Source organism: Lentinus tigrinus (assembly GCF_003813185.1).
Source record: "Lentinus tigrinus ALCF2SS1-7 unplaced genomic scaffold L226scaffold_1, whole genome shotgun sequence".
In the NCBI taxonomy this organism is placed as follows: Eukaryota; Fungi; Basidiomycota; class Agaricomycetes; order Polyporales; family Polyporaceae; genus Lentinus; species Lentinus tigrinus.
In genome coordinates, this window is record NW_027137910.1 from 2,282,611 (window position 1) to 2,307,457 (window position 24,847).

General features: G+C 55.6%; 8 protein-coding genes across 8 annotated transcripts; 3 read left to right on the forward strand and 5 right to left on the reverse strand.

Annotated features, from left to right (window-relative positions):
• Positions 1-43: 43 nt before the first annotated feature.
• Positions 44-4,190, reverse strand: L226DRAFT_475808 (WD40 repeat-like protein). Its single transcript, XM_067676685.1, has 17 exons — positions 4,010-4,190; positions 3,477-3,955; positions 3,353-3,428; positions 3,271-3,300; positions 3,045-3,204; positions 2,973-2,991; positions 2,735-2,921; positions 2,540-2,675; positions 2,263-2,487; positions 2,036-2,204; positions 1,836-1,982; positions 1,706-1,783; positions 1,537-1,649; positions 1,018-1,241; positions 931-959; positions 807-873; positions 44-753 (listed from the first exon to the last, which is right to left on the reverse strand). Exons 1-17 carry the CDS (start codon positions 4,107-4,109, stop codon positions 212-214), a joined length of 2,781 nt encoding a protein of 926 aa, XP_067543007.1. The 5' UTR covers positions 4,110-4,190; the 3' UTR covers positions 44-211.
• Positions 4,191-4,376: 186 nt separating this feature from the next.
• Positions 4,377-6,838, forward strand: L226DRAFT_549232 (WD40 repeat-like protein). Its single transcript, XM_067682660.1, has 10 exons — positions 4,377-4,505; positions 4,556-4,993; positions 5,056-5,213; positions 5,273-5,322; positions 5,382-5,619; positions 5,670-5,799; positions 5,847-5,958; positions 6,015-6,236; positions 6,299-6,464; positions 6,523-6,838. The coding sequence occupies exons 1-10, from the start codon at positions 4,415-4,417 to the stop codon at positions 6,679-6,681; spliced, it is 1,764 nt and encodes a 587-aa protein (XP_067543008.1). The 5' UTR covers positions 4,377-4,414; the 3' UTR covers positions 6,682-6,838.
• A 132-nt stretch (positions 6,839-6,970) lies between these two features.
• L226DRAFT_26152 (Bax inhibitor family protein) lies at positions 6,971-8,420 on the forward strand. The gene is made up of 6 exons (XM_067673378.1): positions 6,971-7,296; positions 7,355-7,651; positions 7,701-7,828; positions 7,882-8,052; positions 8,109-8,213; positions 8,264-8,420. The coding sequence occupies exons 1-6, from the start codon at positions 7,045-7,047 to the stop codon at positions 8,310-8,312; spliced, it is 1,002 nt and encodes a 333-aa protein (XP_067543009.1). The 5' UTR covers positions 6,971-7,044; the 3' UTR covers positions 8,313-8,420.
• On the reverse strand, positions 8,306-11,146 carry L226DRAFT_528604 (Sec1-like protein). The gene is made up of 8 exons (XM_067679412.1): positions 11,047-11,146; positions 10,750-10,997; positions 10,483-10,696; positions 10,198-10,429; positions 9,984-10,145; positions 9,635-9,929; positions 8,997-9,489; positions 8,306-8,911 (listed from the first exon to the last, which is right to left on the reverse strand). The coding sequence occupies exons 1-8, from the start codon at positions 11,068-11,070 to the stop codon at positions 8,471-8,473; spliced, it is 2,109 nt and encodes a 702-aa protein (XP_067543010.1). The 5' UTR covers positions 11,071-11,146; the 3' UTR covers positions 8,306-8,470.
• Positions 11,147-12,211: 1,065 nt separating this feature from the next.
• Positions 12,212-17,046, forward strand: L226DRAFT_528605 (uncharacterized protein). Its single transcript, XM_067679413.1, has 9 exons — positions 12,212-12,807; positions 12,863-12,933; positions 12,983-13,750; positions 13,802-15,030; positions 15,089-15,259; positions 15,312-15,635; positions 15,689-15,826; positions 15,885-16,340; positions 16,395-17,046. Exons 1-9 carry the CDS (start codon positions 12,253-12,255, stop codon positions 16,715-16,717), a joined length of 4,035 nt encoding a protein of 1,344 aa, XP_067543011.1. The 5' UTR covers positions 12,212-12,252; the 3' UTR covers positions 16,718-17,046.
• A 182-nt stretch (positions 17,047-17,228) lies between these two features.
• Positions 17,229-19,590, reverse strand: L226DRAFT_565012 (glycoside hydrolase family 16 protein; the record flags this gene model as incomplete). Its single annotated transcript, XM_067683730.1, has 11 exons — positions 17,229-17,322; positions 17,380-17,549; positions 17,608-17,718; positions 17,777-17,853; positions 17,907-18,036; positions 18,084-18,134; positions 18,191-18,427; positions 18,493-19,036; positions 19,095-19,288; positions 19,344-19,403; positions 19,456-19,590. The coding sequence occupies 11 exons, from the start codon at positions 19,588-19,590 to the stop codon at positions 17,229-17,231; spliced, it is 1,803 nt and encodes a 600-aa protein (XP_067543012.1).
• A 637-nt stretch (positions 19,591-20,227) lies between these two features.
• On the reverse strand, positions 20,228-22,580 carry L226DRAFT_450814 (beta-glucan synthesis-associated protein; the record flags this gene model as incomplete). The annotated part of the gene is made up of 11 exons (XM_067674976.1): positions 20,228-20,321; positions 20,375-20,544; positions 20,606-20,716; positions 20,770-20,846; positions 20,913-21,042; positions 21,101-21,133; positions 21,203-21,454; positions 21,514-22,057; positions 22,123-22,298; positions 22,352-22,393; positions 22,446-22,580. The coding sequence occupies 11 exons, from the start codon at positions 22,578-22,580 to the stop codon at positions 20,228-20,230; spliced, it is 1,764 nt and encodes a 587-aa protein (XP_067543013.1).
• Positions 22,581-23,374: 794 nt separating this feature from the next.
• Positions 23,375-24,724, reverse strand: L226DRAFT_556258 (uncharacterized protein). The gene is made up of 3 exons (XM_067683117.1): positions 24,464-24,724; positions 24,273-24,404; positions 23,375-24,216 (listed from the first exon to the last, which is right to left on the reverse strand). Exons 1-3 carry the CDS (start codon positions 24,495-24,497, stop codon positions 23,468-23,470), a joined length of 915 nt encoding a protein of 304 aa, XP_067543014.1. The 5' UTR covers positions 24,498-24,724; the 3' UTR covers positions 23,375-23,467.
• Between the last annotated feature and the right edge of the window lie 123 nt (positions 24,725-24,847).

The window sequence follows — 24,847 nt, forward strand, 5'->3', positions numbered from 1 at the left end:
GAAGCATAGACCAGCCGCGGATGCTCCTCTCCCACACCAGCGCCTGCATAGTCATCTGATCGGACGCGGGGTACCGCCCGTCGGTGGCGAAACGAAGGAACATATCGTACATTCGTGTATGTAGACTACAGAGATCCCGAGACGATGTAAGGAAGGAACTGCTCCAACTACTAAAGGAATACTTCCGAGAGGCTAACTGATCAAGGCGAAATCACGTCCCGGTGCGACTCTTCGTGTTTCTCAAGGGCAGGATCTCCCACTGGCGTCGTAGTCTCGCCGCATCACTCGACCCAACCACTTCCTCCGGCATGAGCGCGACCACCTTCACCGGACGCAGCGGCTCGGGGGAGTCGTCCACCTCCTCCGCCTCGTTCCGGTCCTGTTCCGCGAGCTCGCCCTCCGCCAAGTCGATCTCTCCGTCAAAGACCATGTCCGGAGTGGCGTTCGTCTTCTGACCGCCAAAGAGCGCGAGTGGTCCAGACATCGCGGAGGTGAGGAAAGCCGATGCATTGTCGATGAGAGTCGGAGGCTTCCGCACGGGGATAGAGCTGAGATAGTACGTCTTCTCCTTCCACGCTGCCGAAGTGCTCTCGCGCCGGGACTCTGGTGCAGCGGGATAAGAGGGGTCCGATGCGAAGGTCACCGTGATCTCCTTCGTGTCTGCATTATACGCAAAGCGGGGAAGTGCGTGCGAGTAAGAGTTCGGAAACGGAAGAGTGACTGGCCGCCGGTGGCGGATGACAAGGTTATCTTCTGCAGGTATTTATCAGGCATCGAGTGGCATGGATGATATGAATAGCGCATACCTTCTACATCGATTGCATGTCCGGCAGACCTGGAGCAGAAAGCTCCACTAGTATCGATGAAGAACACCTGTATCCATTGGGTCAGACGGCCGTGCTACGTGATTGGACCTGGAGATCCACGAACCTGGTTATTGCACTCGGGTCTTCTCATAGCTGAGTATTCTCAGCTGTATTCATGAACGCACATTCTCGTGGACATGTCGATGCTTACATTCAACGAAAGAGCTTTCCGTCATAGGCCACAAAATCACGGCAGTTCCGTCTTCCTTGAAGCCCTGGCATACGTCGAGCATACGACCTGTCCCAATGGAGCGGAGCATGAAGTACCCTTGGGGGAAGCCGTAGTTAGTCAACTCGGCGTCCAAGGGCTGCACAGAAAGTGCCTTCGCCTCCTTGTCAGAAGTAACGAGCATGGCTACAGAGAAGGCCGTCAATCTTTCGTTGCAGTGGTGTAAGATCGAAGAGAGGAGCAAGGTGCGCAGTACAGCCACAGCTATGCCAAAGGACGTGTCGGGCTGGCGCCGAGTCAGGGGCCTACGGAGCGCCTCAGCAAGGCGGCACCGGAAAGTCTCCGCTATAAGGACGTCATGTCGTTAAGCGGGTAAGTAGTACAGAGCCTATGAATACATGTACGAAGCCCGAGAGAAGGAAGTCAAACCAGCAAAATGAAAGGAATGTGCTGATGAAGAACAGGCTTCATAGTCCCATATCGTCATCCGAAGATGCGAACGCGCCAGGCATGTCTCGCCGCTGAGCACGACGCTGCGCTCGTTCTGCGCGCTCTGTCTTTCGCCTCTCCACCCAGTCTTCAAGTCCTCCTCTGACCTTCGACATGCCCTTCCACTGTGTCGCAAACTCTTGTAAGACATGCTAATACGTATCTCATCGGTGACACTCACCTCATGACGTGCAACGATGCTACCTTCCGTGTGGCCCCAGCGGCGTCCTAACCAACCAGTACTCATCAAGACGGGTTCCTGAATGGACGTCAATCATGGTGCAGGTTGATACTGTAGCCGCAAAACTCACTTGTGAATGCCAGCTAACATCGCGCACACATGGGCGAACACGAGCAGGGGTGATGTCCTGTGGGTCCGGACCGGACGGATCGAGTGCCATGGGTAATGTGTACGAGCGATCAAGCACTTGTACTACTCTTCCGTCTAGAGACCAGATCTAGAATGGTACGTCAGCATCATATGGCCAAGAGTCGTAACGCGCAAACTGACGTGTATCTTTCCGTCGGAAGAACCAGAGTAGATGTACTGCTGACCCGTCGTTTCCGCAGGGCTGAAGTGACAACGGATGAGTGTGCGCAACACCTCGTGGCCAGTATACTTCATGACACTACAATCGAGAGGATGCGCTTTGTAACGGGGTCGGGGGTATGCGTCGCCTCTGCACGCAATGTCAGCATGGACTGAGACTCGAGAAGTGGCAGGAGGCGGATATATACCGATAGTCATAGCCAGGTATGCCGTACTGTCGACCTCGACCGGCGGCGGCTTCGAACTCCGAGTTGCTCCTCATCATACGCAGATCCCAAAGCCGCAAGATCTGGTCCTTGCCATTGGAGATCACATACCGACCGTCTCCCTTAGCGGAGACATACGTGATGCCTTCAGTGTGCCCGATAAGGACACCTGATGGTTTGCCTGTGCCACCTAATGAACGGCGGTCCCTACGGGAGTACGAGTCGGTGTACGTGACTTGCAAGGTAAATGATAACTCACCAAACTTTCACAAAAGTATCGTCGGAGCCACTGATGAGGACGTTGCCAGATGCAGTGTCGGCCCAACAGCAAGTATTGACGTCATCACTGTGACCCTCGATCTTGACCGTTCTCCGATCGGCGAGGAGGTCGTAAACTGGAATGAATGGAAATCTAAAGATCCAAAGGCGTAGCAGCAAAAAGCTTCGCCCGTACCGAATATCATCTTATTCCCGCCAGCTATGACTTCATTCCCGTCGGCAGAGAACTTACAACTCCAGATACCATACTCGTCGTCCTCCCAATAATCGTAACGGGACCCTCTTGGAACGGGATCCTTGAACGATATTGGAATCTGTTCTGTGGAAGCGTCCAACGTGGATGTCATATGCACCGTACTAGACTGCACAAGAGAGTTAAAATCAGTTGAGAAAAACAAAGTGAACAGACGTGCTATCGACGCGTAGATCATCCTGTTCTAACCTCTCAGTCATGAATGCCGATCCATAGAGATAACCCCACGAACCTTTGGTTGTCAGGGCTAAGATGTGAGTCTGTGATGGTCCAACGTCCTGGAGCTGCCTGGATAGTCTTGATAATTTCCATCGTAGTGGCATGCCCGTCCCTCGACTCCAAAGGCCGAGGCTTGAATGGAGCCTTCATATCGTATACGTGTAGTCGAAAGTCTGGAAAGAGCCAGGAATTAGTCTGACATTGATGCATGCAGTAGACCAGAGACCGAGCACACTGACTCCTGACGCAGGTATAATAGAACGCAGAATCTGAAACAAGTATTGAGTGTACATTGATAAGTGCATGGTCTCATGATCGCACCGGATGAGAACTGTCCAACGTAGGCATTGGCGGCATAGGAAGCGACAGCAGTGCCGCTGGAGTTCGGTAGGATCTCCTACTCAAATATGAAGATCAATCCCATATAGAACTATAGGAGGCGCACGCTTGCGATGTCTTCTCTGCACGTCGGTCGAAAGCTTGCACCTCGGTTGAGGATATTCCTCGCAATGTTCTTGCTCCTGTCGCGAGCCTTCATCTGGTGCATGATCCTCCCAAACTCTCCGCCAAACAGCAGTTCCAAGCCTTCCTTCTGCGGTTCCGTGATTTCTGGCCACCAGCCCGAACGATCCCAGTGTCGCTGGGAGGCCGGATAGCCGAAACCATAGAAGTAGCCAGAGTAATCGTCCTCCTCTTCCTCTTCTACTTCCTCTTCGTCGACATAGTCGGGATCGTCGTCGTCATCTTGGTCATCTTGTGAGACAAGGGTAACGTTACGGCTGCCATCTCCGCCGCCTCCGCCGCCTCCACTGTCTCGTGAAGCGAAGACCGTTAGGAGCCGTTGGAGGTCCTCGTTCGTCAACGACGCAGAAATGCTGTTGCCATTGTTGTCTCTCGTAGAGACGCCCTGGAGCTCAAGGATGGCTGGAATTGCACCTCAGACGAGCTGAGTCCGACCGGCATTGGATAGACACGCACCATCCAAGATACCCTGCAACCTCTCGCGACCTGTGGCCCCGGCACCTCCGAAGAAATCGAGCACGGACTGAGACTGCTCTTCGCCAGCGGTGTCAGACATGGCGTCGCCGTCGAGAGCGAGAGAGAGGAGATTAATGTACTGACGGTGAGAGCGTGCAGTTGCCTACTAGAATAACTCTGGTGCTGAGAAAGACAGCATCATGCCGCGCCGACCCCGCAATCCGCTCCGGACTTCCCTCCATTATCTTATCTCCGTTCGGCACATGTTCGAGCGCCCGGAGTCGCATCGAGATTCGCACTTTATGAGCCCGACAGGCTCCGACTGAAAGCGTCGCACTGGCGTCTCCGCGAGACCACCCTTTGCTCTCCCTTATTGACTGACCAACGTCCCCCTCTGTCGCCCTTATGCCACATGCAGCCATGCCTGACCGGGATCCCTTTCGCATCTCTGCTGATGAGATAAACTATCTCATATATGCGTACTTCAAAGACTCTGGTACGTTATGCGCTTCCAGTTTGATTTCGAGCACTGACTTCTCTCACAAGGCTTCTCCCACAGCGCGTTCGTGTTGCGCGCAGAGAGCAAGCTTGAGCGAAGCACATTCTACGGCAAGTCGGTGCCACGGGGGGAGCTTGTGGAACTTCTTGCCAAAGCTTTGTTATACTCTGAGGTCGAAGCCCACTGGAAAGGGAACAACATGTCCCTCAGCTGCACCAACAAGTTTGGCCTTCTGGAGCCCCACGTGTGCTCGTATGACCCTCAACTTCCGCCGCCACCGCCCCCCGTCTCGCAACGGATCCCTCTTGCCAGTGTTCAACCGCAGGCTCACGCGCATGGTTTTGCGAGCGCATCCTCCGACCCTTCGCTCAAGCGTAAAGCCAGTGGCATGTCTTCATCAGAGGACAATCCCCCGGAGAAAAAGACAAGGACGGATGGGACGCGTGATGGAGGGGTAGATGTACGGAGTACTTCCTCTGTAGAGCGTACGTTGTGTTCTGCCCCCGTATATATGTCCCAATTCCAACTCGTGAACGTCTCTTCAAAGCTAGACCATCCGCCTCTCGGGCATCTTCTTCCGCACCAGATCACGCGAACACCGGTTCAGACCTCGCCACAGTCAAGAGTAACGGCACCTCAGCCCTGCTGGATCCTGGAGAGCATCCGGACTCGCCCGTGCGATTGCTCAGAGGGCACAAGGCTGAGGTTTGTGCAATGTCTGCCATCCTGATCATGTCAGTGATGTTGTATCCGCTCTATTACAGGTGTTCGTATGCGCATGGAATCCGGTCAACCATTCTGCTCTTGCTTCTGGGTGAGCCTATTGAACTGATCAATTGTGGCATTAGTCTCAGTCTCTCACGTTCGCGACAGCTCGAAGGATAGCCTTGTGCATATATGGAATGTTCCCGGACCAGATGCAGATGGAAATGTTCCGACAAGCATTGATCCACCCATCGTTTGCGCATATGCTGCCAAGGGCGACGATAGGGACCTCACCTCCATTACCTGGTCCCCGGATGGTACCCTCGTTGCAGTCGGCTGCTATGACTGCATCCTCCGCATATACGACGCCCAGGGCAAGGGATATCTAGTGCAACAACAGCAAGAGGTAGGTCCATTCCAGCTTGTGACTTGGCTTCTGACTGACTATCGGTTGAGAAGGGGCCAATATTCTCTGTTCGATTCTCTCCATCTGGACGGTGGCTTCTGTCTGCAAGTCTTGACGGGTCAGCCTGCTTATGGGACGTGAAAGAGAAGCGGTTACATGAACAATATCATCTTCACAAAGGTGTGTGACAACGAATATCCCAAGTACGTTATCCTGACAGTGTCCAGATTGTTGCTTGGACGTAGACTGGTTATCGGATTCGCAGTTCGTCACGAGTGGATCTGACGGAGTTATTAACATCATGCGCGTGGACTCCTCAAAGCCAGTCAAACAATTAGTGTCAGTAAACGTATTCTTCTACACTCAGTGAATAACCGTGCTCATCGTTTCTCCAGCGGCCACGAGCACGAAGTAAACCAAGTCAAGTGTAACCCTTCCCGGACGCGCATCGCTTCTTGTTCAGACGATATGACCGGTCGTATATGGAATATCGAAGACGTTGACTCTTCTCGCGCAGTCGATGATCACCCATTAGTCTTGAGCGGTCATACCGGTCCGGTTAGCCACATAGCATGGGCACCGATCACGGTCAGCGGAGAACACGACTTGGTTGCGACGTAGGTTGGCACACCTGGATCAAAGTTCGGATGGCTTAGAGAGTCTTGTCAATTATACACAGGTCCTCCTTCGACGGCACCTCTCGGCTATGGGACAGTGTCACCGGGACATGCCTGTGCACATTCCACGACCACAAGTCAAACGTGTACGCCCTGGCGTTCAGTCCGGATGGACGACATTTCGCTACTGGAGGAGCTGACGGCTGGTTGTACATATATGACGTTGTGGTGGGTGTATGAGCTCGCCATCACTGTTGCACGTTCACTGATAACAGCAACGTTACAGGCGAAGCAGAAACGCTGGTCGTGGTACGCTGGCGCGTCACAACCCAGCATATTCGAGATCGTCTGGCAGCAGTCTGGTAACCTGAACAGGATAGCAATGGCGATGGAGAGGCGCACGGTGGGCGTGGTGGACCTCACACGGATACCAGAACTGCAATGATACGCTCTGAGTGGCCAAAAGACTTGTGTACCATACCTCCTACTCACGCTCATTGTCGTATTTATTGCTCAGCTATATCTTGCGCCTACTATATGGTAGTATGATTAGTACAGTACCGTATGCTTCTCTATAATTTGCATCAGCCTTGTGCCATCGCTCTTGTTTCCGAGGCATGCCTTAAGAAGACCGACTGGGTTCTGGAGAGCTCGAGACGTGCCGCCAGCATGACGTAATCACTGCAGCCCATGCCGGTGGCCCGCGCATATGTCATGTCCGAACCGGCAGCTCTGCCTGCTCTACACCTTTCCTCTCTTTCCCTCCACTCCCATAGTCTCTCTGTCAAGCTTTCCGACCGACATCGTCATGCTTCGCGCGAGCTTCGTCTCTACGCTGCGCCCCCTTGCTACCTCCGGCTTCGTGCATGCTGCTCGGCAGCCCCAGATTCAGACCTTTCGGCTGTATAGCAGCCTCCGGCCAAACGTTCTTTCCTCTCTGAAGTCTTCGCCCTTCTCGCGCACATTCTCTGGCCAGTCTCGGACATTCCTGACCGACGCGAAGCCTGTTGTATACAGGCCGACCCAGGAACAGGCATGGAGGCGTTTCGGAATCACTGCGGTGCGTGTTCTTCGTGCGTACCCGCTTTGCATCGCAGGCGATTGATATTGTTGCGCAGATTACGGTTGCAGGGACCATAGTTGGCGTGAATGCGCTCCTCAACCGCGAGACCCGGGACGCGCTCTCACCAGCTGAGCGGTCGTACCTTCATGAAGCCTTCCAATACACTGGCGGAGGACTTGCGATCACCGCCCTCGCGGCACGCGCCATGTTCAAGAATGGCTTCGCGTTCAGGATTATGTCCGCGAATCCATGGGTTGTACTCGGTGTCAGCTTGGTTGGGTCCATCGGGACCATGATGGGCGCGCTGTACACGCCGCCGGAGAACAGCGTTTTGAAGCACACCTTCTGGCTGGTGAGTTATTCTACCAGTCAACGTTACCTATGTTGCTCATTGTCCGTAGGGTTTCAATGCATGCCAAGCGGCTACTCTCAGCCCCTTGTTCTTCTTGAGCCCCGCTATCTTGTCTCGCGCCGCTCTGTACACCGCTGGTGTCGTTGGTTCGCTCGCCTATGTCGGTGCTACAGCCAAGTGAGTTACATGAAGGTCTTCTTGCATACGAAGATGCTGACCGAATTCTGCAGGAATGAGACATACTTGTACATGGGTGGTCCTCTTCTTGCCGGTGTGACTGTGGTTGCCCTCAGCTCGCTCGCTCCGATGGCGCTTCCCCTGGGTTTGCGCGGCCTGGCGATCACCGAGGCCATCTCGCTCTATGGTGGTCTTGCTGTGTTCAGCGGCTTCGTTCTCTTCGAGTGCGTCCCAGTAATTCCAAATTACATGCCTAAAATGTCTGACATGTTATCCACAGTACTCAGAAGATCCTCCATAACGCCAGGATAGCGGAGACGGGCAAGATACCTCGGGATCCGCTCAAGGAGTCCATCAGTCTCGAGCTGGACATGATCAACATATTGTGAGTTTTGCTCTACTAGTTGCGCCATTCCATCCTGATTCGGTCCCTAGCATCCGCCTTGTCCAGATCCTCGCAAACCGCCAGAACAGCAGGAAATAGGAGAGTCGTTGCTGTTGCTTACCGTCCGTACACTTGTATAACGCACACATCTGCACGTTATCCACACGCTACCGCACACCAGCTCCTTCCAAGTGCCACAAACCCTATCCGTGTCCATTGAGAGCATGTATACTAGCTAATCCTCAATAACACTGCGTCTACGACGAAGCCTTGCCGAGATCCTCTAGGATCTGCACGAACCCTCCGGGGTCGACGATGTCCGTGCCGCCGTACGTGACGCGCTTTCCCGTCTTCTTGGCCCATTCCTCCAGGTTGCCGTACTCGACGTACCCAGCGCCACCGACAACGAAGACTACGCCCTCTGAGAAGGCCATCCTCCTTGCACGACCGCTACCTGCGGCCCCGGTACCGGGTGCGCCTACGCCAGAGATGCCCAGGCCGGCATTGGGGTTCCGCGGGGCCCGGGGATCAAGGAAGATGTAGTCGTCCGTCTCCTGCAGCGACTGGTTCGACGCGGCAGACGGGTCCATGAGGGCCTCCGTGAGGCGGGTGACGGGGAGAAGCTTGTTTGCGGGCAGGAAGTTCTTCACGCCCGATATCAGGTTCTCCAGACCACCGTCCTTGAGACGGTCAGTAAGCTGCAAACCACGCAGTCAGCGCCAGTATACTCCAGGGCAGCAGCAATCGGTCTCCGTGCGGGAGATAAGCCAGGGAGGGACTCACCCTGTTGCCGAGCGCGCTGAAGCCCTTGAAGAGCTCTCCGCCAGGCGTGCTGGTGCCAGGTACGGGGGTCGAGGACCCGCCAAGCGCACTGGGGTTCATCATCCGCGAGATTTCGCGCGTCCGGCGAACGTACTCGAACGCGGCGACGTCGGCCCCAGCGGCCTTGAGCTCCTTCTCCAGCTCGGCGATGTCGTCCTTCGAGACCGCGTTGTTCGGGGCTGAGAGGTACCATACGATCACAAGGCGGAGCTTGTCAATCGCGGTGGGATGCGCATCTCCCTTGGGGTTGCGGAGGAACTCGAGGATGGCCTGGGCTGTCTGTTTCGATATTGCTTCCTCGGTGCTGAAGAGTTCGTCGAGACCGCGCTTCTTGATTTCCTCAAGGAGCGCAGTCGCAATGTTCATGTGCGTGTCGAGCACGGCTTTGCGTGCGGTGAGCTCGGGGAGCGCGGTGATGGCCGTCTTCAGGTGCGCAGCGTTTGCCGAAAGATCCCTGTAGTCAAAAGGCCCGCGCAGGAAGACCCGACCTAACGTCAGTAATGATGATCCTGAATACAGAACGACGCACAGCAACAGCAACCACAGAAGGCCCGTTGGGTGCAATAGCACGTATGCACGCCGCAGAAATGGATACTGACATCTGCGCAATGTCGTTGACGTCGCTCACACCCGTCGAACGCGTGATCTCGGCGGCATCCTGCTTGTACCGGTTCAGCTCGGTGTCGATTTCTTCCGCGACCTGCGGGAACGGGTTTGCGGCATTTTTTGCCCAGAAGAAGTCTTTCGAGTCGAGGTCGTAGGAACGCTTTTGAGGCTGAGATACGACCACCCTGTTCAGCTTCATCTCCAGGCAGTCGGACGCTAGTGCCTGATATGTCCACCCATGTGAAAGCATTGGAATGAGATCGACATTACGGTCGAGGATCAAAAGCACTGCAATGGGGTAAATAGACGGAACGAGAGGATACCACAAGACTGCACGCTCACAGGGTCGCTGCAAGTTCGAAAGTCCGGACGCATCTTGCGCGAATAGTGACGGGGCGTGCGATCGTGCAGAGGAGAGAATGGCGTCACGGATCTTCTGTTCCAGTTTCTTCGCGATCATCTCAGCTGCATTGCCGCGCGGTGCCCTGATAATTGGTACATGGCCTACCACAGATACCGTTAGTCGGAGACACGATAGCAAGGCACTCAAACGCACCCATGGTAACCACGACACTGAAGAGACCGGTCGCGATACGCTCAATCTCTTCCTCGATTTGCTGCTCGGTGGACGATGGCGAATTGAGGAGCATGTATGAAGAGTGAGATAATGCCGGCGTGGAGGGACCAGCTGCCGCATTTGTGGCGGAAGCCGGGGCGGCACCTGTAGGCGGAAGGAGGGAGAAGAGGGAAGGCGAAGGAGCGATGAAGGAGAGGTATTGGTCCAATACCTATGTTGTCGTCTAAAACCTTCCGGGGTCGGATAGCGTGTGTTCAGACGTACCTGCTCTACCAACTCTCCAGTACCGTCGCGCGCGACTGCTGCGGCCAGCTCTTCAAGCAATGCGCGAGGAAGAGGTTCAACAAAGTTGAGATGGTAAGACTCGTACAGTCCTTTCTCAAGGTCTTGGGCTATTCGTCGGATATTTGTGAGGGTAGGAGAGACGAAGTACACGGCCGGTACGTCTGGTAATGGAGGCCTATTGGAGTGCAGCTGGCTGTACGCGGAGTCAGACAATAACAGTGTTGGTTGAGACGTTTACAAACTGACACATGAAGTGTAACCCCGACATCCCGGAGGTCTTGTACGCGCAGGACGGTAGCAAGCACATCTTTGGTATACTGGTCAAGGACCAACACCTTCCAGACGGGCGGGCCACTTGGTGGGGCAACTTTGAGAGACGGGCCCTTTGCAGCTGGCTGAGCGGACGCGCTGGGCGGATCGAGAGCGTTATTGAGGTTGAGGAGAGTCAATAGGGCATTGGTCTGGGACTCCTGGAGAGTAAGCGGAGCAGTGGCCTGGAAGCAATGAGGACTGATGCTGCCCGGTATGGAGGATGAGGCACACCTGCTTGAGCACGCTGCTCGCCATGACGAGGAGAGTCGGAGGATATAATGAGCAGCAGCTCCGGACGAGCAGACGGAAGTGGGTGTCAGTGAGATTGATTGAGGTGACGCGCCGGCACGGACACGACGTAGAGCGCGTAGACGCCTGCCCGACGGTGGGGCCACGTGGCGGGCGGGCGCTCGGTAGACAGCTCGTTGTCCTGGTCCACAGACCACAGTTGCTTGAGATGTCGACAGGCTGCTGCGGTCGACGCCCGCCGCGATTGGCCCATTCACCACGAGCCAATCGCATCCGCGTCTCGCCAACAATTCCGACCGCGCTTGCCTCGATAAGTACATAGAGCGTGCACGTCCCTGGAAGACATCGCACTGCCCTTGGTGCACGCCCATCTGCATCAGTGAGCAGAACTCGGATCGTAGATCATGCTGCCCTCGCAACGAATCGCGTCCCCTCAATAAGCTGCTGTAAGTGTCTCGTAGCCCATCTTTCTCTTTTCTCCCTCTTTCCCGGCACTTGGACGTCCCAGGTGAGCACCTATGTCCTGTCATTCCTCCTGCTGTATCTGACCCTGGCGCATCCAGATGGGTTGCATCCCCAGCAAACAGAAAGTACTCCAGGGCGACTCGCCCGCCGGGATTAAGCCGAAGACAGAGAGGAAGCAGGGGCACAAACGCCTCGATTCCCCAGTCATCGGCGAGGACGCCGCGCCTTGGGTGAAGGCCCCCTCGCGAGTGTTGACAGAGAAAGACGGATGCATCGTCATCACCGAGCGAGCATCATAGCACTCGCATTAGGGCGAACGGGTTCTGCGCGCACTCTTCTTCACCGGTCCAGGAGGTGAGTTTCTGTGCGCGCCGTCCCACACCCGTGGCTCACTCGTCCGCGTTCAGATCGCCCTTGTACATATGTCTATCCCACGGACACCCAATTATACACACACTCGTTTGGGCATCGTGCCTCCGCTGTACATCATCTACATAGCTTCTTCTATCTATGTCCTGCGCGAGACATTGTGTGATGTGTAAGTGTCGCGTGCGCCAGAACCGCCAGGAAGACTGCGACTGCGAGCCCATGACGCGCGTTGATGGGTGTCGAAATTGCCAAATGCGGCAGGAGGTTGGTGTTGTGGGAGGGAAGGCCGGGACGAGTCTCTCCTCCTGCCCTGGAGACCCTTGTGTTCTGTGTATACCAGCCCGCTGGGCGTACATGACGACCCCGCCGACGTCCTCTGCCATTCCTTCGACTACACGACTGCGACGAACAGCTAATGACGATACCTCCATGTTTTCCATCTCTGCCCAAAGCGACTGGTGGACGACTAGCGGTGGCTCCACCTTCCTGCCTACAGGACCCTCCGCATCTTCCCCCACCGCCTCATCTCCGCCCTCCCCATCCTCTGCGATACCCTCTTTATCCTCGCCGTCCTCGCCACCGTTGACATCAGCTTCGACCACTCTCACGTCGACGACTTCTTCTCTCATACCCGCAAGCGCCACCTCTTCCTCCCTCTCTCTCAGCTCTAGCTTTACGACATTCACTACGTCTGTCCCCGTCACTGTATCCAATCCCTCAACAACATTTACGTCCTTCACGGAGTCCATTGTTACGTCTGCGCGCGTTGTCACCGCGTTCCCCGATACTGTGACTGGGCAGACCGCCGCAGTCATAGACCCTGTTTGCGTTGGTGACGGAGTGGACACGGGATCTTTGGGACTGCTATCCACGCTTCTAATCCCATCTGTTATCGGTTTATTGATATGGGTGGGTACTCTGCATTCGACTCCGGGCTCGCGACGCGTAACCTGACGTGTCCCAGTTATTGTTTGCCTTCCTCCGTCCTCGTTATCGTCAAGTGTATGGTCTTAGAGAATGGTTTGTGCAACAGAGGTGAGTACCTTCCGTTCCGTGGTGTCCAAGTGCCACTGACGCCTCCCAGCCTCCGGCCTAAGCCCTTGGGGCGGTCGTTCTGGGCTTTCCTTTTCCCAGATGTTCCCATCGTTCCATCGCTCCCCTCGGACGTGTCTGACGCGGGACGTTCGTCTTCAAAGGACGCAGAGCTATTCCCATCCGACGAGCAGTTGAGCCAACGCGTCCTATGGATATGCACGCTCATCGTCGCGGGATGGACGGTTCTCGCACTTGCTGGTTTCCTCCCCCTCTACATGGTGTCTACCCCTTGTCTGGCACACTCTGCGCCCACGCCGCAATTCACTGGAGCCTACTCCGCGCTACAAGACTTGAGCCTTCTGCGGCTCCTGCAACTATTGGACCCGGACCAAGTCACCACCACCGCCGGTTTCTCCACCCTACTTTCCTCCCGAGAGATTGTGGACGGGAAGGACGCTGCGCCGAACGCCCGCATCCGCATAATCATCGCCACGGTGCTCGCGATAGTGCTTGGCCTCCTTCCCGTGCTATGGAAGATTCTCAAGGAGTTCAATCGCACGGTCTCGTATCGAGAACGGTGGACTGAGATCCGTTGCCAGGGTCTCGAGATGGGCTGGCTGAGTGCCCGACATGCGCCGGGTTTCGTCGGGTGGGGAGAGAAGCGGCTGAAGGATTACCTGGTGAAGATTGGGCTGAGTTCTAATTTGGACGTCAACGAGGGGAATTCACGTTCGAGGCGCCGAAGACGAGCCCAAGAGCTAAACAACGAAGAGAAGGGCAACTTTGAAATCGATGTCCAGTCGCTCTTCTCCATTTGGTGTGTATTTACGTTGTGTATCAGAGTCATTCGTTACTGACAGCACTCTAGCGATACCACCCATCTCGCACTTCTCATCGACGAGCGAGATGAGGTACTGGAGAACCTCGAGATCGCGGAGACGAAGTATATCCAGAGTTTCCGCCTCTCCACTCCGGATCCGTCGATAGTTGACTGGGAACCGCCTGTCCCGCCTCCCAAGGATGATGAGCCACCGACACCCCCCAGACCAGAGATCAGCCGGCCTCGACCGCTTATGGGTTCACGTAGGCGACGCAAGAGGAATCCAGCATTTGGCTCGTCCTCACTCCCACCTACCTCCTACGTCATGCCGTCTCAGTTCTACCAGATCTCGGAACTCGACGGCATAACCGGAGGCGAGTTTGCGGACCCAGAGCGGGATCTTCCACGCACCCCACCACGTGGTTCGAGCCAGCCCAGCTTCTCCGACTCAGTCAGTAGGCGCGTTGTGGGCAGCCGTTTCCAGGAAGTCAATCGCAACTCGATGGCATACGGCAAGTTACCACTCGGCAGTCCCCTCCGTATGGACGACAGCGGTCAGCTCGGGCCAATTAACCTGACAGACTCCCCTGTGCCCATGGAGGCGCCATACGCACCGGACCAGCATACCTCATGGGACACTGCTGCGTTCAGTGAAAGCCTAGGCCAACCGCAATGGCTCCACCACCAACACAATCCCGAGACGATCATGGAGGCTGAGGAGCCTGACGAAGACTGGCATGATGTCGCGCAAGAAGACCCCGAGGCGTTCGAGCATGCGGAAGAGTACCCAGCTGAAGCGCGTCGACGACCTCGGCCGCCCCGCAACCGCGCCGCTCGGACAGGCACGCCCATCGGAGAACATCGCGAAACGTTCCCGCTGCGCAACCGGGACCCAACGGTGCCTGAGGATGTGCCACCGCCGCACCTGCGACTGCAGCCACAACAGCCGTTCGTGCGCCCGCTGTCAGGCGTGAACCACGATAAGCTGGGCGAGATTTATGCGGACATCAACCACTGGCGGTGGAAGCTCAAGGTCATTAACGCCGAGATTGCGGAAGTGCAGCGCGAGAGCTACAATGACATCGCAGATGGCGCGAGGATCAAGGGCTGGCTCATGATTGGACGTGGTCTGCGGTATCTTCCTGGTGTCCAGCTCATCGAGGGAAGGGCGAAGGAAGATATCCGGTGGGACGAGCTGCAAAACCATGACGACTGGTTCAGGAAGGTCGTCTGGTGGTTGGCGGTGATCATGGTTGGCGTCTTCCTCGCCGTCGGATGTGCGTTTCATCTTGCGTATCAGCCATATTCCGCGAAGCTGACTTGCGCGTATGGCAGTGATCGCTGTTTCTGGGCTTGCTGTTGCTGCTGCTCCGGATGTCGCCCACTACTTCCCATTCTTTTTGCCCATGACTACCGGGAACCAGGTCGGCGCAGGTGTCGCCACGTGCTTAGCAGCTGCCGTCGCTGCAATCCTCTTTATTTCCATTGCCTGTGTCGTGCTGAACCGTAAGTCGTACATGCTGCATTATTGTTGACACTAGCTCATCACGTTGTTCAGAAGCAACCCGGTCCCACATTGCTGTGTCCGTCTCTGGGTCACAGTTGATCCTGTTCAAGACCGTGTTTTGGCTCTTCACGATCGTTGCCGGCGTTTGGCTCTTCGTCGCAGGCGCTGTGCTGTTCTCAATGCGTGCGCTGAGCACGAACAGTGGGGTCACTAAATCTCTCGCAAATGGAGCGATCTACATGAGCGTCTTTGCTATGGCTCTCGTGCTGAACGTCGCTATCATCTTCCCTGGTCTGCTCTTGCTCCAGCCTATACGGTTGTGGCAGGTCATCCGAGCAGAGAGGGCAGCTGTGACACCTCGCCAGCGCTTCCGAGGTTCGTCAATGTACCACCTACTTCACAGGACGATGCTGACGATGCCCTTGCAGCTGTATATCCTCGAACATACGATCCGTCGTATGCGATCAGCTGTTGTATCGTCGCCGTCATCTTTGCATCTGCTTTTGCTTTGATCTTCCCGTTGCTCGCTCCTGCTGTTCTCATCTTGCTTTTGCTCACTCTAATTGGTGAGTTCGCTCTTCATTTCCGCGTAATCATGGTAATAATTGGTTGCTTTGTTACCAGCCCATAGATTTCTCATTGGTTATGTTTACGGTCGGACACATTCACAAACTGGTGGCCTGCTGCAGATATGGCTGCTTCGTCGCCTTGGCACCATCCTTGCCTTCCAGCCATTGGTCCTTGGACTTATCTTCCTCACCAGAAGATTGTGGGTCGAAGGTGGCATCCTCTGTGGCGCCGCTGTATTCGTGGTGGCCGTGGTGGAGGGCTTCTGCAACTGGAGAACGAAGCCTCCTGGCCGCTCCTCGTTATCTCCCATTGCGCAGGACTGCCTCGCCACGTTCGAGAGGAGTACCAAGCCCGCTCGGCCGCGTGATCTGGACGAGGAGAGCACAAGTCTCGTCAGTTCGGCGAGGAATACTCGTGCAAGGGGTTCCTTCGCGTCGGTGCTTGAGATGATGTCTCTTACACTGGCCGTCACTCCATCTCCCTCAGAGAATAGAGGCCCTGTACCTCTCGGTAAGTGTTCGCTCCTTCTGGCCGCGAGTTTCCTCGGACTCACCGTCGCACTAGAAACCGAGACATTGGACGACCTCACCGCGACTGAGCGCGCTGCTCGCACGAATCCCGACGCCCCACCACGTCTGCCTGCTCTCTCCTTCGCGGACCACGCTGAGGAGATGGCGGGCGTGCTGTACGCACCCGAGCTCCTTGCACCCCCACCGATGATCTGGCTGCCAAACGACGTGGGTGGCATCGGGCGTTCCGAAGCCATCGACCTGCAACGCTACCACAACCTGCCTGTTACGCTAGACGTGCGCTCGAAGGAGGACTTCGCGCAATGGCCTCGTCGTTCGTTCTCCTCACCCTCACACACCCCTCAACAGACTTCGTAGTGTTTCATACTGGACGCAGAACGGGATAATTTCTCTGCTGATCTCTCCGTATAATCCCTGGACACTGATGCACGAATGTACTGCTAGTACTGCTGTATGCTTGTATGCTCACGATATTAGTATGTGTGAAGGACTATCTCCAACTCCCCGCCAGGGGGGCGCACGCGTGATCCGTTTTGTTTCCATGATCAGCGAACTCTCTACGGCCATGTCGAGCATTCTATTGCAGCATAGGCCCAAACGTAGGCAGAGGACAGGTTCAATAGTGTCTACGGGTAGTGCGTACTTATATACATGATCCGGATGAGGGAAATAGGAGCACCGGGCTTGGAAAGCAAAACATTAAGTAAGGCAGATACCGCGAAAAGAGGAGTGCATGCATCGGAAACAAGTACAATTGCAAGGTTGTTGTAGAATGGCCACCAGAGTCCATCTCACACCATGGAGAGGTATTGTCAAGACATGAATGCAATGGAGAAGTTAGAGAGTAAGGGTATGAGCAGGAGGACGTTCAGCATTCGCCCAAGAAGCTGCTCTTGGGGAAGGGTTGCTTGAAGTCATCCCGCCACGTCGTGAGGTTAGGGTTCGTGTAGGCTTCAATGTACCTGCAGGACAACCTCGCATGAGTGATGCTCAGGTCACAGAAGATGGAGGTAACTCACTCCTCGATGTAGGCTTTCGTTGGGAAGTCATCGGGGTCACAGCCAATGTTGATGGCGTCCGGATCCTGGTAGACACGAATCCAGTCCACTTTCATGGTCGCCGGGAACGTCAAGTGGTCGAGGTCGACGAAGCCGAAGTTCCTAGACATGCCCAAGTTGGCGATGATGTACTGTGAAAAGCAATCAGTAAGCGGAAGAGGTCACCAGGGTTTGCGGCTGGTCTCCTACCATCGGTTCCTGTGGGACGGGACGAGGACCGATCTCGACGACGGTGTCTGCAGCGAAACCGCCTTGGTGAAGTGTCCATACCAACTTGTTGTCGGAAATCCAACTGATGTACTGTTGTCCACGTGTGAGTCAACTGCTGTTATGTGAGGCTAGATATGCAGAAACTCACTGCACCATCAAAGCCAGGCTTGTACTGAATACCGTACACGGAGTACTGGTTACCGGTCAACTCATATGCCTGCTGATCTACAAATCGCAGTCAGAGAGGGCAAGAGCAGCGTACAGGGCAAGATACATACTAGTCTGTGTGACGACCGAAGATGCTTGTTGGTATGCAGCACCTTTGTACGGGTTCAGGTAACTGATCGTTGGGTCCGGGATGATCAAATTGTCTGACGTGTTGAACCATTCGTAGTTCTCGTTGAACGGCTAAGAGAGAATGAGCGAGGCATCATCCACAGGGCGACAGTACCTACACCCCACTGCGCTGACTGAGACACTTGGCCTGACAGAGGCTCACCAGTAATCTGCGAAAGGCGCAAGTCAGTGATGGACATGAATGTCTAACCGATGTTGAACGTACCTGCGCCTCGAAGATATCAATCTCCGGTGCAGCACGTCCGACATATGTGCCATCGCTGTGGACAGGTCCCGGATGAGCCTCTCCAGGGCAAGTGCAACGTGACAGCTTCTGGCCAGGGAGATACGACAAGGCGTAGTCATAGTCCTTCGAGCCCGTGGTCGTCGCAGCGATCGGGAGCCCGTTCAGCGTCTGGTTAGCCGCAGTACCAACGTCACAGGAGTCGTAGGTGTACGGCCACTACGGCAATCACAGGCACGGATTAGCAGCCACGGACATGAAGTCAGTATTGTCCGTGCACGTACCATGCCTTCCAGACTGGCACCGTAGCCGGCGCGGCCGAGATTACCCATTGTCCAGATAGCAGGCCAAAGACCGACGACGTTGTTCGCACCGGGAAGGACGACAGACGCGATGACCATGCCGCCGGTGAAGCAAAACTTGTTCCATGTGGACATCATGCCGCCCATGTAGTCGAGGTCGTGGATTTCCTTCTTGCTCAGGGTGATCTCGAGCGAACCGTTCCGGGTCGTAATCGCGGACGGGTCATACCATTCCATGTTGTTGGTCTGCCAGTAGTGAAGGTCGACCGCCTCCCAGTACGGGTCGTCGCCAGGGTAGAACGAACGTCCTTCCTCGTTGAACTCGTCTGAGAAGATGAGCTGCCACTGCTTGCCGGTGACGTAATCTGGGTACGTATGGGCATCCTGGGGAGTGGCTAAGTCGATGAGACCCCAGTTCCCAGGGATTGACGGAACTTGTCCGGAGGCATTCACGCCGCCCAAGTTGAAACCTCCGTTGGTGGACAAGGGTTTCTTCGTGAAGTATGAAAGCAAGGGATACCCAGCGCTGCGCACGAAAGGGATCAATATGGGCGTCGTGTGAAGACAAAACCGGGGGTACGCACAACAACATGAGCATCCCAGTGGCCATGATCAGCAAACAGCCAAGGTTGGCAAGACCTCTCGAGGTGAAGATGTGGCCGCCCTTGTCGCTCTTGTAATCTCTCCGGGGATCAGGATTGTGTAGGAAGTCATCATTTTCGGGATGGTCGGCGGACAGGTCGGCGCCCCAGGACGTAGGGTCGGGGGAGAGGGAATACTGTACAGACCGCCGTTACGAGACAGCGTCAAAATGAGCGAGTCGGGAGACATACCTTATCAGACAGCGAGGCGGGCATCGACGCAACCCGCCCAGAGGCATACCGCGAGTCACTCTGCCGTGGGGCCTGAGAACCGAGGAAACATGCGTAGCAACGAGTTACTCACCAGCGACGCGTCACTAGCGACACTGCGAAGGCGGGGGTCTGCGCCGCGCCCGCTCGACCCGCCGGGCGTGAGGAGATTGACAGCGGAGGGCGAAGGGTCGGAGTCGTATGGACTCTGGCGCATTGCGGACGCCATCCTGGTTCGGCCGATGTGGGTGTTCTAGTATATGTCAGCGAGGTGAGAGCAGAGCAGGGTATCTGGACAAGACTGAGTAGAGGCTGGGTGTTTGGAAGTAAAAGAACAAGGCTGAAGTAAGGAGCGGACAGGTTGGAGGGGGCGCAGAGAGTCGGTGCTGGCGAGCCTGAGAGGCGTCTCACCGTCAGCGCAGGAGAGAGCACACCGCGCGCCATGAGAAGCGGCGCTTGCGGCAAGCAACCAATCGCTTGGACTGCGTAATTATAGGGCCGCGCGTCTCCTGGGCAATCTGTCCAGCTCGCCGCCCGGCGACCCTTCCTCGCTTCTTCCGTGTCGCCCATGCTTGAAATGTCATGCATGCTTGGCTTTGCAGAGCGTTGGTTGATAGTCATGGAGAATCGTCACGCAACGCCACTCAGGCGAGGACGACATACAATAGTAAGAGTATATTGGGAGGATCGGATGCGGTACACGGTCTGCGCGTCAAAAGGTTATGAGTGTCGCAGACGAGGGTGGGATGGCCGCTCGCCTGCGAGGCGGATATGAACAAGCGAGGTAACCGTAGTACTCACTAGATGCAATATGGACACTGAAAACTAGCGAAGAGGTATCGTACGAACGTAAAGCAAGATGTGGCCTAGCACTCTCCAAGGAAACTATTCTTCGGGATGGTCTGCTTGAAGTCGTCCACCCAGGTGGTCAAGTTGGGATTTGTGTACGCTTCGATGTACCTGAGGAATGAATTAGTAGAGCGCTCGACGGTGGTCCACAGCACGGTCCTTACTCGTTGATATAGGCAGCAGTCGGGAAATCCGGAGGATCGCAGCCAATGTTAACATTGTTCGGGTCTTGGTACACGCGGATATAGTCGACACGAAGTGTAGACGGGAACTGAAGATTGTCAAAGTCGACAAATCCGAAGTTCTCGGAGATACCCAAGTTCATGATGAGATACTAGACGAGTCAAAGTCAATACGAAGTTGAGGGACGATATGGTCCACAAGAGCAAGCTCACCATCGGCTCCTGAGGAATTGGCCTGGCGCTGATCTCCACAGTCGTATCGGCGGCCATTCCTGCTGCCTCCAACTTCCATGCGAGTTGACCGTTCGAGATCCATGACATGTACTGTTCGACGGATCTCAGAAGGGTATCTTGATATCATGCTGAGAACCACTCACTGCGTCACCAAAACCGGGCTTGTACTGGAAACCGTAGGTCGAGTACTTAGCACCGCTAAACTCATAAGCCTCCTGGTCTGGATGGTCGTCAGGATCATGTTGTACCACAATTCAAAATCGGCTTATTGGGCAAATTCACTTACCAACGACGGAAACGACGGAAGTAGCCTGCTGGTACACGCCTCCCTTGTAGCTGTTCAGAAGACTGACAGTATCGTTGGCAATGAACAGGTTATCCGTAGTGTTGAGCCACGTGTATTGATAGTTGAATGGCTGCACGAAGTCAGCTTATGGGCATGGGAAGCAGACAAAACAGCATCGCCTGACGTACCGCCCACTGGCCGGACTGCGAGACCGCACCCTCCTTGCCATTGTCGCCATCTTGTACCTGTGAGCATGATGAGCTTCAGCATCAAGTCCGTAATAGATACACATATGTTCGTACCTGGGCCTCAAACATGTCAATCTCCGGAGCTGCGCGGCCGACATAAGTCCCGTCTTCTGAGTGAACGGGTCCCGGGTGCGATTCTCCAACACACGTGCAACGGGACAGCCTCTGACCAGGAAGGAATGAGAGCGCGCCATCGTAGGTCTTGTCGTTGTCCTGTGTAGCTGCGACGGGCAGCCCGTTCAGTGTCTGGTTTGCCACTGTACCGACATCGCACGCGTCATATGTGTACGGCCACTGGATAAAAATAAAACGGTCAACAATAGCTGTCAAACGAACTGAGGTGGCGCGCCTACAGTTCCGTCCAGTGTGGCGCCGTATCCCGCACGGCCCAGGTTGCCCATAGCCCAGATGGCGGGCCAGAGACCCTGAATGTTGTTGAAACCAGGGAGCATGACGGACGCCTCCACGAGGCCACCGGTGAAGCAGAACTTGTTCCAGGTCGACATCATGCCACCGGTGTACTTGAGGTCGTGATTAGGCTTGTCGGAGAGCGTGATCTCCAAGGAGCCATTGCGCGTCGTGATGGCGGAAGGGTCATACCACTCCAGGTTGTTCGTTGCCCAGTAGTGCAAATCCACGGCTTCCCAGTACGGGTCGTCGCCGGGGTAGAAGCTCCGACCGTCGGTGTTGAACTCGTCGCTGAAGACGAGCTGCCATGTCTGTCCGTTGACGTAGTCAACCTTTGTTTTGAACTCTTCGGGAGTGTCTTTGTCAACGAGACCCCAGTTCCCGGGGATCTCTGGAACCTGCCCGGAGGCGTTGATCCCGCCGAGGTTGAAGCCGCCGAGGTTAGACAGTTTCGGCTTCGTGAAGTATGTGATAAGCGGATAGCCGGCACTAAATTGGGAGGAGTATGGTTAAAACGCAAGGGCAGAACGGACAAGAGTGGGTTAAACTCGTACAAGAGTGCCATGATACCAGCAACCAACACGAATATGCATCCCAAGTTCATGAACCCACGGCTCGTCCAGATGTGCCCTCCCATATCATGCTTGCGATCCCGCAACGGATCCGGGTTGTGAAGCTTGTCGTCGGCCTCTGGGCCATCGAGCGCAGCGGGATCGAGGGGGAGGACATACTGCAGGGGAAAGTTGCTACGGGGTATATTCCAGCTACTGCGGCTGCACGCACCTTGTCTGATATGGAGTGGGGGACAGAGGTGGACGCGGTGTTCTGTGCCCGTGTCAATTGAATATACAGATACACGAGGAGATGGGCGACGAACGATGGAACTAGTGCTGGCTGATGCTCGGACATTCCGTGCGAAGGCGGGCCTTACTTCATCATGAGGCGAGAGCAGGGAGGTGGTAGAGGGTGCCTGATGGTAGCGATTTGGTTGGGCCGAAGCCTGAGGGCCCATGCCAGCAGGACGAACGTGAAGTCAAGGAGTGTATGTAGAGGAAAAGACCGGATACCCCAGGGGTGGTGGTGATACAGAGGCAAGATGGAGGAGGTACGAAATGCCGCGCGCGCAAAGACAAGCCCCACCCGCTGCCTTGGGAACTCGACTCTTCCGGGGCACACCCCGCGCCCGCCTGCGCAGCAACGGTGTTACCGCGCACTATCCCATCTCTAGTCTCATTCCCACTCCAAGGCCTATCAAAGATGTCATCTCAGCCCAGAAACGCGGGCTTCCCAGGCAAGCCTCCACTGCACGCACGCGAACAGTAGAGGACTGCCAGGTGCCAGTACCAGCGCGGCTCGGAGGCGACTCAGTTTGACAAGGACGGCCAGGGCAGGAACGGTCTGGAGTCTAGACAACAGGTCAGTGCGCGCGCCACATACACAACCGCTGCTCGCACCTTCGCAGCAACGCCGCTGCCAACTGGCACCTGGGAACTGCCCAGGTTGGCATCCCATCAAGCTCGAGTTATGAATATCGCATTGCAGGCAGAGACAGATCATCGGTAGTCGGCAGTACGCATCAGGTACACATTCCAGCCAAGCGAGGCCAAGCTGCGCCCCGATGCGTCGGGCGCTGCGTTCGCTAAAGAGTCTCAACAGCCAACGACTTAATATTTACTTATCGGACTCGTATGTTGCTCGTATGCATTGACCACTAAACTTGTAGTGCTCAACAGCACATCGTTCGAAGACAGAAGCAAGGTGTAGCCTTGTGTTGACTCTTCCTCGTCCTCCAACTATCGAACTCGTACGCCTTGGAATCGAGAAGCTGAATTCGAACAGGGATGAGTTCGTGGACTATCTACAGTAATAGCACTTCGCAATAGATGGATCACCTCCAGATCACCTCAACGTGCCCAATCCCGCCCCTTCCAGAAGCCCTAAAATGCCACAACTCCCATTACCCTGCCGAAGCTCTTCTACTGCTCTCTCAACACGTTTAAGACCAGTCTTCTCTCCTCCCTCGCCCCCGACCTCCAAACCTTTTTCCGCAGCCATCGCGTCGATTTGCCGCAAGCGCTCCAGGACTGCCTCGTTAGCGCGCCGAAGAGCAACCTGTCTGTCCGACATCCCTACTCCGTCATCGGAGACAGTCGCCAATAAGTCGTTCTTGCGTGCGAGGTAGTTGCCGAGAGAAGTGTGCGGCGCCTGCCCCAGGACGACGTGCGTACTCTCTGGCTCTGAACCAGGACCCAGAGGCTGCTGGGAGGCCTCGTCAATCAGATAGACCGTGTTCTTGTCGACGTACTTCTCCAGGGAGGCCAGTGCATCCTTGGCCTTGCGCGCCTTGTCGCGCTTGGATGGGCGACCTTTCTTTTTCTTCGGCTTCTTGGACAAGCTGGCACCATCTTCGTCGACTACATCCTCGTGAGCAGCAGGCTGTGGGACTGTGGAAGCGTCTTGTCCCTCGATCACAAAGACCTCACGGGGTAGGACAGAGGGGTTTTGCGCGCGCAGAGAAGAATGCGGGAGAATCTCGAAGAGGCGGGCGTCCAGTAACGAGGTAAGGATGTGCACAACATAGGGCCGTAGACGAAGCAGATGTGGCGCTGTGAGGTTCACAGGTAGGGAGACCATTTCCTCATAGATATCTGGGTATGCGATGAGCACATCACAACGTCTACCTTGTGTTCAATACACCACCTACCAATTGGTATCGCAATGTTCGGCGACACAAGTATTGGTGGGGCGGAAGAAGACGGCTGGGTGTTGTGAAACGTGTATAGTGCAAACAAGGCGACCACTCGGTCAATGAGGGGCTGGGTGGATGAAAAGCATTCTAGAGAGAGGACGGTAAGCGCGGCGTCGGCAACATAGTCCAACGCTGGTCCAACATACCAATGAAGACGCGCTCAGTGACACGCAGGAACATCTGTCGTCCGCGCCCATCGTATACTCGCAGATGGAGCCAGCACCATCCTTGTTCTGTCCACAGTTTCTTGAACAGCTCGAAGGGACGCTCCGCTGTGGCGTACTGCTCAGAGAACAACTTGATGAGTGTTCTGAGGTCTTCACGCAACGGCTCGACGTATAGCGAGGAAGTAAAGTAGCTTGGCTGGAGTGTGATGTCTCCGCGGGATGCAGACGGCTCTGGCGCAATTGGCATAGCTAACTTGGGGTCTCTGGCAAGTCCAGGCCAGCCAGCCGACGGTGAGCGTCAAGACGACATGGCCAAACAGAGGACAACAGCGCGAACGCGTCCCGGGGCACGTGCCGCCGGAG